The 17,496-nt window shown below is 42.8% G+C and overlaps 1 protein-coding gene across 1 annotated transcript in view; it reads left to right on the forward strand.

Moving 5' to 3' along the window:
- The window catches only part of LOC145406357 (uncharacterized), a 116,180-nt gene that overhangs the window by 43,215 nt on the left and 55,469 nt on the right, over positions 1 to 17,496 (forward strand). Inside the window, exons 3-4 of the mRNA XM_080277517.1 lie at positions 1,313 to 1,419; positions 8,553 to 8,787. Coding sequence (XP_080133643.1) covers positions 1,313 to 1,419; positions 8,553 to 8,787 — 342 coding nt within the window. The remainder of the gene's footprint in view (positions 1 to 1,312; positions 1,420 to 8,552; positions 8,788 to 17,496) is intronic.

Raw genomic sequence — 17,496 nt, forward strand, 5'->3', positions numbered from 1 at the left:
CACCTTCAAACTCATATGTAAGTTACTCTATTCACCACACTGTTTATACCAGTTTTCTCCATATGATCATACTATATGAGTACACTCACTTCAACTGTTGTTCACAGACTTCCTTACTACACATCTTTCTCATATCACGGTAATTTTGTATCCTATTCAGTTGTCTCACTTGACACATTTCTCAGTAACCCTATCTCCACTACTTCAACTCTGGACTTCTCATTTTCCTCCCACACCAACATCTCTCACCCATAAAAATTCCTTCATCCAATCCTCTTCACAGTCCACTGTACAGTGGATCAGAATGGTTGAATGAAGTACTGTATGTATAGAAGAACATATTTTTTTGGGTTCAGCACCCCGATTTTAACTCAGTATTTGGTGGAATGAACTGGTAGGTGTAGAGTACAGTAGATGAAGCACATTTACAAAGAAAATTTTAAAAATATGTTCAGGCACAGGTGGTCCTCCCCTAACGTGGTTTCTGTAGCGCGATATTGCTCCAATGCGGCATGATTTTGGAGAGGGAAATAAACATTCTAACGTGGGCACTGTTAGCATAACGCGGTAATTTGAACTGAGTGGGCTGTGACACGATGTGAGTCGCGCAGCTTCACAATACTTGACGTCATCGCCTGCTAATCACGCTTCACCTTTCTCGCTCTCCCAGCCACCTAGCCAATCAGGACCCCTCTACCCCCCTCCCACCTCCTGCATTCCCCTCTCGACACACTCCTACCCACACCATCCTCCTCAGCTTGCCTCATGTTCACCCCCTCTACCTCATCTTCAGCGATGTGTGTCTGCTCTTCTCCTCACGTAAGTTACAATAAATAAAAAAGTCCTGTTGACCTAATGAACTTTTTATAACCATACTAACAATTTTAGTAGGTTTAGATTGGGGGGTATAAAACAATTTTGACCACAAGGGGGGAAAAAGTGGACTTTGGGCAGGGGTGCGGAAGGAAATAGGGGTTTTCAGGAGTCTCTCTAATGCGATATTTGCCTAATGCGAGGTCGGTGCAGAAATGAATATCTGCGTTAGGGGAGGACCACCTGTATATACTTCTGAGGAGCTAGGCTTTCAAAGGCTTCATTGATGAATTTTTGACTTATTTCACTAGGTGGGTTGTTCATACTCCCATTTCATGCTTTCACTTTCTTTGTTTCCAGGTCCTACCTTACCTCATCATAGATAGGAATAAGAGGTGGGATGATGATGATGACAGCCATTTGCTGGAAATCTTTGTAATGATTGAAAGTACTGTATTCACAGGGAAGAATTTATTAAGCAGTATTTATTTCTTTGCAGGGCTTTTGAACAAGAGTATGAAGGTTAGCAATCTAAGCTCTATGAACAATTTCTTCTATCAAAGAAAAATTTATAGAACAAAATACGAAAAAGAATTGAAGAATAAGGTAAGTGTAAATTTTTTTGCATGATGTACACACAACAAAAAAACTATCGTTACACCTTCTGCGCGATATAAAATGACACTACGAATGAAGATTTTTTATAACAGCCTCCTCCATTGTTATCCCTGCGTGTGTTTGTTGCATATTTATTATAAGCTATATCCATTGCTTCTTCCATGCATATTTCTATCTCGTCCTATTTGGCAACTCACCCACTGTCAGGCTTACCAACCCTAGTGAGACAGCCAGGTTGTTCAGTATGAAACACATCGGACCCCCCTGTAACGATAGTTTTTTTGCTGTGTGTACATTGGAAAGTCTATCTATTTATCTATTGCCAGACGCCTCAATCCCGTTTGGGGTGGCCACAAACAAATCGCCTCCAAGTCGCCATGTCCCCCGCCATTTCACTGCCCTGCTCCCAACTCACACCCCCCTCTCTCATATACCTCTCCACCCCATCTCTCCATCTCATCCTTGGCCTCCCCCTCCCTCTTTCCCCCTCCACCTTACTCACATACACTCTCTTCGTCAGTCTTTCACCCTCCATCCTCTCCACATGGCCAAACCACCTCAGTGTGTTCCTCATAACGCTTCCTATCACATCCACATCAACACCACAACGCTCCTTTATATCCTCATTCGTCAGCCTGTCTCTCCATGTGACTCCACAGGCTCCTCTTAAATAACTCATTTCCACTGCTCTCACTCTTCACTTGTGTCCTTCCAACAACGTCCAAGCTTCACTTCCGTACGTTAGAGTTGGTATCACAATAGTGTCATGTAGTAACTTTTTCACTTCCATGCTCACTTCCCTGTTTCTGATCACTGCTTTCAAAGAACCAGCAACCTTTCTTCCCTGCTGTACCCTTTCAAGCACTTCACCCTCCAAACCTCCATCCTTACTCATCACACTACCCAAGTACTTAAACATACTCACATTTTCTAATTCCTCACCATTCAACCTCGCTGTACATTCACTGACTTCACCTGTCTCAAAGACCATCACTTTACTCTTCCCTACATTCACCTTTAGATTGGAAAGTATGAGATGAAATAAAGGACAACTGTAAAGGCTGTCATAGAAGTAGAAAGTAACATTGTGGAGACTTGCCTCACTGCTTATGGTTCAGTTATGGCAAAAGAAAATCAAAATTCTTTGCTTTTTGCAGTGAGCGATCTGTGGTTATGCATGATAAGTAAAAAGTTTGGTTAGGATTGAACAGGGCTACCAGATCTCCTCATCCTCATCCTCATCCACCAAGCCATGCAGCTCCCCTTCATCTTCACTTAACAAAATATATATATATATATATATATATATATATATATATATATATATATATATATATCTATCTATCTATCTATATACCTAGGCTGCTTCCCCCAAGGAAAGGGAGGTAGCCGAGACAGGACGACTCACTCTCCATTTACTCATCCATTCAAACACATTCATTCGCATCTTAGCCCCAAAGGGGAGAACGGACAGATCCTCACCGCATCACACCGCACAAGGGTCAACTGCGCAATGCAATCAGTGACATCCGCAGCAGGGCCCGACAGCAGAACTGGTTTACCCCTGCTACATCATAACAGACCCATCCCCTTACCCGCACCTGACCTGACTAGCTGATCAGACCAAATGCGGGAGAATATCCCCTCAGGGCTGCGTCATCACTTATTCATTCACAATTTCTCTCCATTTATTTCTGTCACGCACAGCCACTCTTCCTTGCTCAACAGACATCCCTCTCGCATCCAGCGCTCTCTTCACACTGTCCATCCATCCTATTCGTGGTCTCCTCTCAGCCTTACACCTCTCACATCAGATCTAGTTATCTTTTTCACCAATCGTTCATTATCCATTCTCTCCATATGCCCAAACCATTGCAACACCCTCTGCTCAGCTCTACCAGCCATCTCCCGAACAACTCCAGTTCTCCTTCGCACTTCATCATTTCGCACTCGATCCATACGCGTCACTCCACACACATACTCCTCAGACATCTCATCTCCATTACATTCAAACTTTTCCTCTCTGCTACACCCACATTCCATGTTTCAGCCCCATATAATGCAGTCGGTACCACAACACCCTCATACAGCCTTCTCTTTACATCCATTCTAAGCGAACGACATTTAAACACTTTTTTTCATTCCTCCCAGCACCTTTCCTACTTCATTTATTCTAAACTTCACTTCTGCATCTATTCTTCCATCCACAGCAACATGTGACCCTAGATATTTAAAATAATCTACCTCCTCAAGCAACTCACCATTCAAAACTATATTCATCCCCCTACCATCTATCAACCTCGTACACTTCATCACTTTACTCTTATTCTCATTTACTTTCAATTTCCTCCTTTCACACACCCTTCCAAACTCCTCTACCAACTGTCTCAATCTCTCCTCTGAATCAGTCACCAGTGCAGTATCATCTGCAAACAGCAGCTGCTTCAGATTCCACTCTCCTCCATCAACATTTACCAGACTCAGACCACCTAAAACTCTTGCATTCACCTCCCTTACAACACCATCCATGTAAATATTAAACAACCAAGGCGACATCACACATCCCTGTCGCAGCCCCACTCTCACGGGAAACCAATCACTCACAGCATTTCCCACTCTTACACATGCTCTACTATTTACATAAAAACTTTTCACCCCTTTTAGTAACCTACCATCAAGTCCATACAATCTTAAAACAGTCCACAAAGCCTCCCTATCAATTCTATCATACGCTTTCTCTAAGTCCATAAATGCCCAAAACACATCCTTGCCTTTCGCTAAATACTTTTCACACACTTGTCTCACAGCAAACACCTGATCAACGCATCCCCTCCCTCTCCTAAAGCCACACTGCTCATCACTAATCACTCCCTCTGTACCCTCTCTAACTCTCATAATTAACACTCTACCATACACTTTACCTACAACACTCAACAGACTTATGCCCCTAAAGCTAGTACATTCATACTTATCACCCTTGCCTTTATACAACGGGACCACACAAGCACTTGCCCAGTCAATTGGCACCATACCTTTCTCAAAGCACACATTCAACAATCTTACTAACCATTCAACAACAGTCACTCCACCACCCTTCAGGCATTCCACAGCACACCCATCCATACCTGCAGCTTTCCCTGTTTTCATATCCTTTACTGCCTTCTCCACTTCTTCCTTCGTGATCAAAGAATCATTCAACTCTCCCAACACATTTATTCCTTGCACCCTTCCATCCGCCACAATCTCAGCCACCCTTTCCTCCTCTACATTTAACAATCTTTCAAAATACTCTGCCCATCTCTTCCTTACTGCATCCATCTCAATTAACATCCTTCCATCCTCTGCTTTTACTCGTTCTTCCTTCCCAGACTCTCCCTTTCGCACCCTTTTCACCTCCTTCCAAAACATTTTCTTATTCTGTTGAAAATTCTCTGTCAGCCGCCTACCCCACCTCTCATCTGCTGCCACTTTAGCATCACGCACAGCCCTTCTCGCTCTATTCCTCTTTTCCTTATACCTTTCATATGACATCTCATCCTTCCTCTGCAGCCACACTTCATATGCCCGTCTCTTCTCAGCCACAGCCATACTTACTTCCTCGCACCACCATTCACTTCCTTTTCTTACACCACCACCCACACGTCTCACACCACACACCTCTTCTGCATGCCCCACCACAACACTCTTAAACAACTGCCATTCCTCCTCCACACTGCCATTTTCCCGATCTTTCACTGCGTTCCACTCATCTTTCAATTTCTCCTGATACTCTATCTTTTTCTCTCCTTTATCCAACTCACTCACTTTCAAAACCTCCCTGCCACACCTAACCCTCCTAGCTCTCACCCATCTCTTACCTACTCTTAACTTTCCCTCCACCAGGTAGTGGTCAGACATACCTCCACCCTCCCCTCTCAGAACTCTCACATCCAACAATCTTCCTATTACATTCCTAGACACAACCACATAGTCCATCAAGGCTCTATCAACAACCCTTCCACCCTCCTGTCTCACCCATGTATACTTATAAATATCTTTCTTCTCAAACAGCGTATTCCCAATCACCATCTCCCGCTCAACACACATCGCTATCATTCGTTCCCCATTTTCATTTCTTCCAGGCACACCATGCATACCAACTACGCCTTCAACTGCTACATTTCCCACTCTAGCATTCAGATCTCCCATCATTTCATATTCACATTCGCTCCAAAACTCTGCAGACACTCATCAACATCATTCCAGAAAGACTCCCTCTCTTGTTCATCCCTTTCACTACCAGGCCCATATGCACTCACAAACACCCACAACTCACGTTCAAATTTCGCTTTCACCCACATCAGTCTCGATGACACCTCCTTCCATTCAGTCACACACTGCTGTACTTCCGGACTCACTAACAAGGCCACACCTTCTCTTGCCCTTCCTCTATCAACACCTGACAATCTTCCATTAACACTTCCAAACATAGATTCCCCCTTCCCTTTCATCTTCGTTTCACTCAAAGCTAACACATCCAACTTTCTTCTCACAAAACATTCTCCCAATCTCCTCCCTTTTAGCCTCAATTGTACTACATCCACGCACATTCATAGACCCAATCTTCAGGGTACGGGGATAACTCCATCCCCCATCCCTTTCTCTGGCCTGTCTCTTTTTAGGAACTAAAAAACAGAGGAGGGGGTCCCTAGTCCCTTCACCCCGCCCCTTTTAGTCGCCTTTTACGACACGCAGGGAATACGGTGGCAGTATTCTTCCTAACACAACCTGGCCGCAGAGTAGTAGTACCACCCCATAGTGCGGCCAGGTTGTGTACATGTTTTATATGCCTCTGACCGGGAATCGAACCAGAGACTTCAAGATAAAAGTTAGGCACTGATACCACTACACTATGGCATGATTAAAGCTGAACCACCTGATTTTTTTTTTTTGACAAACCAGGTAAATACATTGTGGGGGGATATATTTCATTCACAACACAGTAGGATTGCTGCACAGCCCCATGCAACTCGGCAAGTGACAGAACAGTTTTAATCTATGCCATCCAGAATTCGAGCATCTTTATATGTTGGGGAGACACACATTACATATGTGTAAAAACATTTGTACACACGCGTGTAATGTGTTACAGTTCTTTGCCCTGCCCAGTAGTCTAGAGGCTGTGTTCGAATGCGTGGCTCATGTGTGGTCATAACGCTGTCCACCACGCGTCTCTGGTCAGATACTAGTAATCATGAGTGAACATTTTATATATATATATACAGTAAAATCTCAAATTTCGATGGACATATGTACCAAAAAACCATATCTAAATTCAAAACATCGAAATTTAAACTGAATTTCTTATGGGAAAAATCAACGTGGGTCCAGGGCCTCCCAACTTCACTACGTAAAATCATGATTTTTTGCCCACACTCCCTGTAAACTTTATGAACTATAAATGTGGTTAAGTAGCTGTAGTTCTGCACTGTATTGTCATACTGTACTGTAGTGTAGAATACAGCAAAATTTGTTACAGTTTGTCAGTATCCTGTCACAGTTTTTATTACAGTACAGTAGTTACAGCACACTGTATAGTACAGTACTAACCTTAGGTTATGGAATATTATCACTTGGCTGGCTGGTGTTGGTGGTGTGTGGCAGGGGTGGACCACTTAGTTGAGGTAACCTCCTCTGTGGAGGTATCCAACCCAAATTCCTCAAAATGAAAATCATCCTTGAGTATCTGGACATCTGCAGTGTCAATATCTTCCTCCTCACCCTCTTGGATGGTTATATCTTGCAACACCCTAGTAATTGACCTGAAGAAGGTGATGATCTTTGTTTCTGCTTATGAAGCCCGTGACAGCATTGAAATTCGCGATTTTGCATCGAAAAGTGAGGTAGGCAAACCACTCCAAAATGCATCTAAATTCGAATAATTGAATTCTAAACTGTCAAAATTTGAGATTTTACTATATATATATATATATATATATATATATATATATATATGTATGTATATGGTATACATATATCATCATCATCATCATCATCCTGACCTCCTTTTCCACCCTAGGGCAGGGTGAAGAGTAGCAACATCCAGACAGCCAATGTTTTCCCAATTCAATGAGCCATGCTTCCATTCACTCGTCATTCAAGCTCTTGAAATCCTGGCTCCATCAGATAGGCCCAAAAATTTTCACCACATTTTGTAGCGTCACATACACCTATCTGATTGAGCCAATCCGAAAGCTATCACGTTAAAAAGGGGTGCCAAATCCCTGGTTATGCACTATTCTGCACAAAGTTCGTCCATCCTGCTTGGTCTCTTGTCAGTCCCGTAGCCTCATTAACTTCCATACCTCTCTTCCTCACACACACATCCTCCATATCCCTCCACCTTTTTCTTGGCCTACCTTGCCACCTCCCTCCTTCAGATTTGCTCATATTTACCGTTTTCACCACTCTGTTGTCATCCATTCTCTCCACATGACCAAACCATCTAAGAACACTCCTTGATTCTGTTGTCCACAAACTTCCTTACTTCGCATCTTTCACGTATCACATTATTCCGTATCCTATCCACTCTTTGTACTCCACATACATTCCTCGGTGCTCCCATCTCCACTGCTTTTTCTCTTGGCTTTTCTTTTTCATGCCACACCATAGTCTCACATCTGTATGTTAAAGTTGGCACTAACACTCCTTCATGTAAGCCTCGTTCAGCTGCAACATTCACTCCTCTGTTTCGTATCAAGGCCTTCATAGCACCAGCCACTTTCCTTCCATGTGTCACTCTGCTTTCCACATTTTTTGCACATTTTCGTCTCTTTTTCTATCACTGTACCCAGTTTTTTAAATTCTCACCAGTTCCAGTCTCTCTTCATTCACTGTAACATCACACTGGGAGTTGCCTTCTCTCTCAGTAATCATCACATTACTGTACTCTTTTCAACATTTACTCTCAAGGCACGATGCTCACAAACATCTACAAAACTCAGCTCTAGTCTACCAAGCTCTTGTCCAGTATTTGCAAGTAGCACTGTATCAGCAGCATACAATAAATTTGAGATATACTGTATTTATGTACATACTGTATTATATGCTTGTGTACTTATATAAATCTCCTTGGCACACAGATCCACCAGTCATACCCATTACCAGTGCTTAATGTGAGTCTGGTCACATCATCCTGCCTAAGGTACCATCCTGGGCGTGTGGATGCTGTTAAAATTACTGTGACCTCTGTTGTCTATGGTGATACCCTTGAAAGTGACCGCATTGCCACCATCTACGTAGCCTGGCTCCTCCACTCAAACCATGTCCAGACTTCTAAGTTTAACAGTGTTTGGTTTCCCATAATGCTGTATTCAGGTCAGTCTGATTTGGTGTATAGGTTAAGAGCATACCAGATTATGCAATAGAGACTCCCATCTGTACTGCCCCATTACTATTTTTATTATTCATTTTTCTTTTAGCATATTTATATGTGTCATATCTCCATGGTTGTTCAATCTGTACATGGATGGAGTGTATAAAAGAGATACAAGGTAGGGCAGTGGATGTTGGAGTGGCCCTGGTGAGAGAGGGTAGCGTTTGGAAACTCCCTGTACTGTTGTTTGTAGATGACTGTGTTGTTAAGTGAAGACAAAGGGGAGCTGCAAGGCTTGGTGGATGACTTTGTGAGAGTGTGTAAGAAACGGAATCTAAAGGTGAATGTAGAGAAGAGTAAAGTGATGGTCTTTGAGAGAGGTGAAGTCATTGAATGTACAGTGAGGTTATGTGGAAAATGTGAGTACGTTTAAGTACTTGGGTAGTGTGATGAGTAAGGATAGAAGTTTGGAGGATGAAGTGCTTGAAAGGGTGCAACAAGGAAGAAGGGTTGCTGGCTCCTTGAAAGCAGTGATAAGAAACAGGAAAGTGAGCGTGGAAGTGAAAAAGTTGTTGCATGACAGTATTGTGATACCAACTCTGACGTATGGAAGTGAAGCTTGGACATTGTTGGAAGGACACAAGTCAAGAGTGAGAGCAGTGGAAATGAGTTATTTAAGAGGAGCCTGTGGAGTCACATGGAGAGACAGGCTGACAAAGGAGCGTTGTGGTGTGGATGTGGATGTGATAGAAAGCGTTAGGAGGAACACTCTGAGGTGGTTTAGCCATGTGGAGAGGATGGAGGGTGAGAGACTGATGAGGAGAGTGTATGTGAGTGAGATGGAGGGAAGGAGAGGCTGAGGATGCGATGGAGGGACGGAGTGGAGAGGTATATGAGAGGGTGTGTGTGAGTTGGGAGCAGGGCAGTGAAGTGGTGGGGACAGGGCGACGTGGAGGCGATTTGTTTCTGGCCACCCCGTATGGGATTAAGGCATCTGGCAATAGGTAGAAAGATAGAGATCTTTAGAAAAATTGTATTTTTTGCTTATGCCTGAGGATAGTGCTGGAGAGGCTTGCTTTTATTTGGTGAGACATTCTTGGGTGGTAAAGCTGCCCAGTTATACAAATGCCCCTCACCTCCCTCCCTATCCCTGTAAGGAGGCTAGTGGACTGAAGGAAAACACTGTTTTAATCTACCATCCACTGGATTCACATCCAGATGAGCCTGGGCCCACAACAACATACCTGAGGAGAGACAAGAATGAATATTAATCATGTGTTCCCTGCAAGTTGGGAAAAACTGTTTAACTCCTTCATTACAATAGTGTCTTCATATTTTAATTATAATGAGATCATCACCAGATAGTTTTATTCAGCTTTGCGTAAAAATCTAGTAATGAAGGGGTTATTGAAGGTTATATCCCCCCCCCCCCAAGTAAAGAATTTGCTGTAAGCTGAATAAATTATGTAGATGTAGCTAAAGTATAAATAGTACCTACTTTACAGTACATTATTTTTTTTTTCCCCAGCTATTGTCAGATGGTTTTACAATGATAAAGAGAACGCTAGGATACCTCTTTTTAAAGAAACTATCATGATTATTGTTTCAGCAGAGAATTTAACCCCCGATGCCAGTTCACATCTGAGGACATGTGGTCAGTAGGCACCAGTTCATATCTGAGGACATTTTAATATAATTTTCCCAGACATGTTTAAATTTAAAAGCACGCCAAACTCACTGAGCGTTGTGCGGTGGGCTTTCTCTTGCGCATGAGGGTGTGGGGAGAGGCCAGCTGGGAAGGATGTGGGAAGGGGGGGGGGTGTTGGAAGGCCCACTTAGAGGGACTGAGGAGGGCGGGGGAGAGGCAGGCAGGGACAGCGTAGGGTAGGGGAGAGATGCCTGGAGGGGCAGAATATACATGTACTGACAGCTGTCAGCCACCCATTGACTAGTAGAGATATATACCAGTCAGTTAATGTAGTGTATATATATATATATATATATATATATATATATATACACAAAGGAAAAGGGGAAAAAGAAGTGTGTGGTAATTATAGGGGCATTTGTCTTCTTAGTATAGTAGGAAAAGTGTATGGTAGGATACTTATTGACAGAGTTAGAGAAAGAACAGAGAAATTAGTTGGAGAAGAACAGGGAGGCTTTAGGAAGGGAAGAGGTTGTGTAGATCAGATATTCATTCTTAGATCTTTAGTTGAAAAGTTTCTAGAGAAGGGAAAGAAGTTGTATGCGGCTTTCATGGATTTGGAGAAAGCATATGACAGGGTGGATAGACAAGGATTGTGGAAAGTGTTAAGAATATATGGAGTAGATAGGAAGTTGTTGAATGCTGTGAAGAGTATGTACGATGGTGCGAAGGCTGCAGTGCGTGTGGATGGTGAACTAAGTGAATTTTTCTCTTTGAAAGTTGGGTTGAAACAGGGATGTGTCATGTCTCCATGGTTGTTCAATCTGTACATGGATGGGGTAATAAAAGAGGTACAAGGTAGGGTAGTGGATGTTGGAGTGGCCCTGGTGAGAGAGGATAGTGTTTGGAAACTCCCTGTACTGTTGTTTGCAGATGATACTGTGTTGTTGAGTGAAGACGAAGGGGAGCTGCAAGGCTTGGTGGATGAGTTTGGGAGAGTGTGTAAGAAACGGAATTTGAAGGTGAATGTAGGGAAGAGTCAAGTGATGGTCTTTGAGAGAGGTGAAGTCAGTGAATGTACAGCGAGGTTGGATGGTGAGGAATTGGAAAATGTGAGTACGTTTAAGTACTTGGGTAGTGTGATGAGTAAGGATGGAGGTTTGGAGGGAGACGTGCTTGAAAGGGTACAGCAGGGAAGAAAGGTTGCTGGTTCTTTGAAAGCAGTGATAAGAAACAGGGAAGTGAGCATGGAAGTGAAAAAGTTACTACATGACAGTATTGTGATACCAACTCTAACGTACGGAAGTGAAGCTTGGACGTTGTTGGAAGGACACAAGTCAAGAGTGAGAGCAGTGGAAATGAGTTATTTAAGAGGAGCCTGTGCAGTCACATGGAGAGATAGGCTGACGAATGAGGATATAAAGGAACGTTGTGGTGTTGATGTGGATGTGATAGGGAGCGTTGTGAGGAACACACTGAGGTGGTTTGGCCATGTGGGGAGGATGGAGGGTGAAAGACTGATGGAGAGAGTGTATGTGAGTGAGGTGGAGGGGGGAAGAGGGAGGGGGAGGCCGAGGATGAGATGGAGGGATGGGGTGGAGAGGTATATGAGAGAGGGGGGTGTGAGTTGGGAGCAGGGTAGTGAAATGGCGGGGGACAGGGCGACTTGGAGGCGATTTGTTTGTGGCCACCCCAAACGGGATTGAGGCGTCTGGCAATAGATAGATAGATAGATATATATATATATATATATATATTTTCATTTTTCATTCATTGTCAGACGCCATGTATCCCAAACGGGGTGGCCAACGGCTTAGAGTTAATTGTTTTTCAGGGAGGGGCACTAATCCTCCACCAACCCCACTTGACACGTAGGGATGCCAACAGCATCTGGTGTTCCCAGGTGGTCACCCATCCAAGTACTAACCAGACCCAACGTTGCTTATATATATATATATATACAGTACATCCCCACAATACGCGAGTTCCGAGTACATGATCCCCTTTGTACTCGAGGACCCTTTTTTTTTTTTTTTTTTTTTTTTTTTTTTTTTTTTTTTAAGTACACAAATTGAACTCCTTGTTAGCAAGATGGGAGCGAAGAGTGGCCCAAATCCGGGGCTTTCCCGAGTACGCGACATTGCCCTCCCAAGAAGCGATAATGGTTACTTACGCTTCGCCCACCTTTTTTTTTTTTTTTATGCGAGGAAGAAGGAACCAAAGGCCGTGGGCCCGCTATTATTGTTCCTTCCAAGAGAGAAACAAAATACGAGAGAGAGCCAAATTCAAGATCCGATCATTTCGAGATGCCTGGACACACTGCGTTTGAAAGACTGGAGATCATAGGAAGCAGGAAATACAGACAGAGGGAGACAGTTCCAGAGTTGACCTGTTGCATAAATGAAGGACTGGGAGTAATGGTTAACTCTTGCATTAGAGAGTTGGACAGAAAAGGGATGAGAGTTTGCTGCTAAATGGGTGCTGCGTGCCCGTCGTAGAGGTGGAGGAATGCATGCAGACAGTTCAGAGGAGCAGTGACCATTGAAGTGGCGATAGAAAAGAGAAAAAGATGCAACAGTGCGGCGAAGAGACAGAAGTTGAAGGGACTCAGTAAGAGGAGGCGAGTTAATGAGATGAAAAGCCTTAGACTCCACCCTATTGAGAAGAGCTGTATGTGGGGAGCCTACCCACACATGAGAGTAGTACTCCTCACAGGGGCAGAAACCCCTGTATAGAGTCAACAATTGTGCAGGGGTAAAGAAAGAACGGAGTCGGCTTAGCACACCTGATCTCTTGGAAGCAGATTTTACAAGATGTAATATGATCTTTCCAAGATTAGTCCCGAGTAAATGAAACCCCAAGCATGTTCAAGGATGATGCAGGATTTAAATTGAATATTATTAAACATTAGTGGGTATACCTGTGGAAGATTTTGTTGGATTGATAGGTGTAAAAACTGAGTCTTTGATGCATTTAAAATAACCAGATTATTTTTACCCCAGTCAGAGATACGAGCCAAGTCAGACATTAGGTGTGCCATAGCTTCATCCCGTGTTTGTTGAAGTAAATGCTGAGATGGATGATGCGGGAACGGAATGGAAAGGTGAGGGGTGAAGTCATCAGCGGATGAGTGGATAGGGTTAGATGTACAGTTAGAAGGTCATTGATGAATTAAAGGAAGAGAGTTGGTGATAGGACAGAGCCCTGAGGAACACCACTGTTGATAGATTGAGGAGAAGAATGGTGGCCGTCTACAACAGCAGCTATAGAACGACCAGAAAGGAAGCTAGAGATGAAGGCACAGATAGAAGCATAGAAACCGTAAGAGGGCAGTTTGGAAATTAAAGATTTATGCCAGACTCGATCGAAAACCTTAGAGATGTCAAGTGCAATGGCAAAGCTTTCACCAAAGTCCTGAAAGGAGGATGACCAGGAGTCTGAAAGGTAGGTGAGAAGATTGCCAGTGGAGCGTCCTTGACGGAACCCATACTGACGATCAGAATGAAGGTTGTGATAGGAAAGATGCTTTAAAATATTCCTATTATGAATTGACTTGAAAACTTTTGTGATACAGGATGTTAAAGCAGTTGGATGACAGTTAGAGGGTTGGGAATGGTCACCCTTCTTTGGGACTTGCTGAATTAGAGTTGGAGAGTTGAGAGCATTTAGTACAGATGAAATTATTTTTAACAGAGCGAAGAACAGACTTTGCACAATTCCGGGCAGAAACGTATAAAAGATGTGATTCAGGGGTAGGTTGGCTTCGGTACCTTTTATAGGCCCTCTCCTTGTTGCGGACAGCATTAGAACAAGCGTGATTAAACCAAGGCTTTCTTGCAGCAGTCAAAGGATATGAGAAAGGAATGTATGCTTTCATGCCTGAGAGAATAGCCTCCATAATGTGCAAGGCACACTCAGATGCCTTTCGGCCATGGAAGCAATAATCATTCCACGGAAAATCAAAGAAGTACAGTATTTTAGAGAAAATCCATATTACAAAAATAAGCCCGGTTGTGGAAAGGGGATAGGGTACAGGGAGCTCTGTGTCAAGGGGTTAAAGCTGTGTTTATTATTTCACCTTCCAATGAACAGTTTTATTCAGCCACTAGAAACTTTCTGCGGTCAAAGAGATGTACCGGTAGGGACAGGAATCCCTCTTGTTAGTTCCCTGTTGGCTAAAACTAGAGGTGCAAATGGCCTCACACTTCTGCAGTGCAGGGAGGGTTTTGTACCTGAGGCTTCCCTTTGTCACTCATTCACTTCCCCTTTGAGATCAGACAACTTAACCCCCTTCAGTTTGGTGGCTCTTTTTTTTTTTTATGTGATTTTAATCAGGTTAGGAAGGATCTCTCACCATGAAGAGGTCACTAAACAGTAATGCCTCTAGTTTGTAAACTCTTAACTGTATTAAATCATCAGGTGATAGAAAGAGTGAAACAAAACATGTCTTCAGGTTGAAGGGGTTAAACATGGGAAACTGGTTTAGGAGAACAGATTTCTCTATGCATTCTGTCCCATAGATAAATGTAGGAATTATGTATATTTAAATTTTTCATTCGCTATCCAGTACCTCACTGGTATGTAAAAATAAACCCATTTAGGGTAACTTTCTAAATTTGGGTATGAGTGATGGTGATGTTTTAGAAACCTTATCTGTAGAGCATGTAAGATCTAGGTTGATGTTTATCCCGCCGACTCCCAGTGACGTATATATACATCCACATGTTTTGTCACTGTGACTCCCATTGACGTATATAAATGCGCAGCAATTGCAAGGTCCCTAATTTGCACAATTTTCATATTTCGCGTGTGATTTTTGGTACGTATACGTGGGACACCTTCCTCTACAAGTTGCCAGGCAGGGTCAATGCTTTACCCCGCATGACCTCCCCCCCGCACACCATTGTCTCGGCAATTCACCTGTTACCAGTGACCTGGCCAGTAAAGACATTGTGCCACAGTACGAAATTCAAGGCCAGAGTGATTCCCCAGTCATTGATAATGTGGAGGACAAAGAGTACATAGCATTAGAAGAAGAAACAGTCAGAAATGATGATCAGGTAATGTCACCAAAAAAGGTCAGGTATGTTAATGTGTTTGGTGTGTGAAACAATGCCTATTTTGCCTATATTACTGTGTGAAAACCAATAAACTCTCGTACTACATATAAATTCGTACCAAATAAATAAATAAACACTGTTTATGAGTGGTGTGGAAGAGTTACCCTCCCATAGAACCCGTTTTCTTTGGAGCCAACCTGATAGAAAACACAGTAAGGTAAGGGGTACTGCTACCTGTATTCAGTATTTTAAACCTCAGATGAGCAATTTCTCTATAAATTTTCGATGTTTCTCACCAAAGGAGGAGGTTTGAGCCAAAAATTTTTTTTCCAAAATTTGTCGGGATTGGGGAGAGTCAGTGGTGGAAAATCGGTTGGGACGGGGCGGGTTAACTACTGTAACATAGAAAACATGTGTTGATGTTTGGCCTAATGTTGTGAAATACGGACACCATGAAATTCTTTGGTATTTATCAGGAGTCATAGAAGAGTAAGATGGAAAAGATAACTTTAATGGAGTATGGTTAGCATAGTTTGGTTCTCTTTTTATATTAGCACTTCGTAGCTTCCATCATTTAACCCATTAACTGCGTATGGCGGTTTTTTGGGGGTGGCCGTGGTGTGCAGACATACTGTAGGGGCAAAAATGAAATTTCCCAAAGGCCAAATTTTGTGTTAGGAATTGAGAGAACACATGCCAAAGTATATAGTAATGAAATATTAGCTCAATATTTACCTTGGTAAAGCCATGGATGAACATCAAAGTGTCTGATTCCCTATTGGAATGTATGGTTTTCGTTTTCTTTTTCGGTTTCAGTTTCTGTTTTGAAGGCTCGCACATGCTTGCATGGGTCGGCCTTGGTCACCGTGGCACTATATTCAAAATTCACCTGCGCAGCCAGGGCTGTTTTGAGCAGTCACACTCGGAACAGCCCAGGCTGTATAGAGCAGTTAATGGGTTAATTATTCAGTTCTCTTTGCGCACTTGTAATCAGAGTAATCATCATCGTCGTCATCTCAACTCAGAGAATATGTAAGGTGATGTAAAAATCCATAAACAGAGAAAGAGAAACATAAATATAATGGTACAATCAGTGTGCCAGTGAGACGAACAGCACAGTCATTCACACGTCAGTCCTGGCCACGAAGTCCTGGTCACACCTCCCAAGCAGTTGTAATTACTGTACTGAATCACACCGAACGGGATTTTAGCCACAGTATCCATTTTCTATTGTCAGTGTACTGCAAGGCTTCAGTCTGTCTATCTGTCTATAGCCTGATGCCATAATCTTATAAGGGGTGGCCATTTGACTCTGAGTTACCGTGGTTGTTGGGAAGGACACTAACCCACTGCCAACCCACTTGTTGACACGTAGGGAGCACGTATGAGTTGGTTATATGGTTACCACCCAGCATTGTAAATTATTTCCTGGCTTACAGGAAACCATTAGGCTTGTCATTCAATGTACAGCCACATAAAAAGGAAAGAAGAGCAATAAGAAGTGGCAGGAAAGATGAGAGAAATCGGAAGAAAGGAGGGCAGGCACAGAAAAAGAATGATAATGGTTAAGGAAGAAGTAGGCAGCACTATATCAAGTGAGTGAATGATGGTCACCACCATGTATGGCAACTAATGCTTGGTAGTTCTTTAACACTATCACAAAACTTTCAGAACCTGTTGAGAACTTGCTAAACTATCCAGTAATATTGAATCAAGTTGGAAGGGTTATAATCTCTTTTTCATTAGCTCGGAGTGCCAGACATGCACTGTGGAAGAGTTATTGACCACAGTTGTATGTTACTGTAGGTGAATGTATACTGTAACTTAGCAGAATAGTGACTGCAGGGATACACGAGGTCAGAGAAGGGTTGCCATCTTGCTTTTTTAATTCAATACCCAGACATGTAGGAAATTAGTTATTGTTCAGTATATATATATAGAGAGAGAGAGAGAGAGTGGGAGATAGACATATATAGATGTATATAGAAATTATATACTGTATA

This window comes from Coenobita brevimanus, chromosome 70 (assembly GCF_032717465.1).
Source record: "Coenobita brevimanus isolate Jiangsu-jjx chromosome 70, ASM3271746v2, whole genome shotgun sequence".
NCBI lineage: Eukaryota > Metazoa > Arthropoda > Malacostraca > Decapoda > Coenobitidae > Coenobita > Coenobita brevimanus.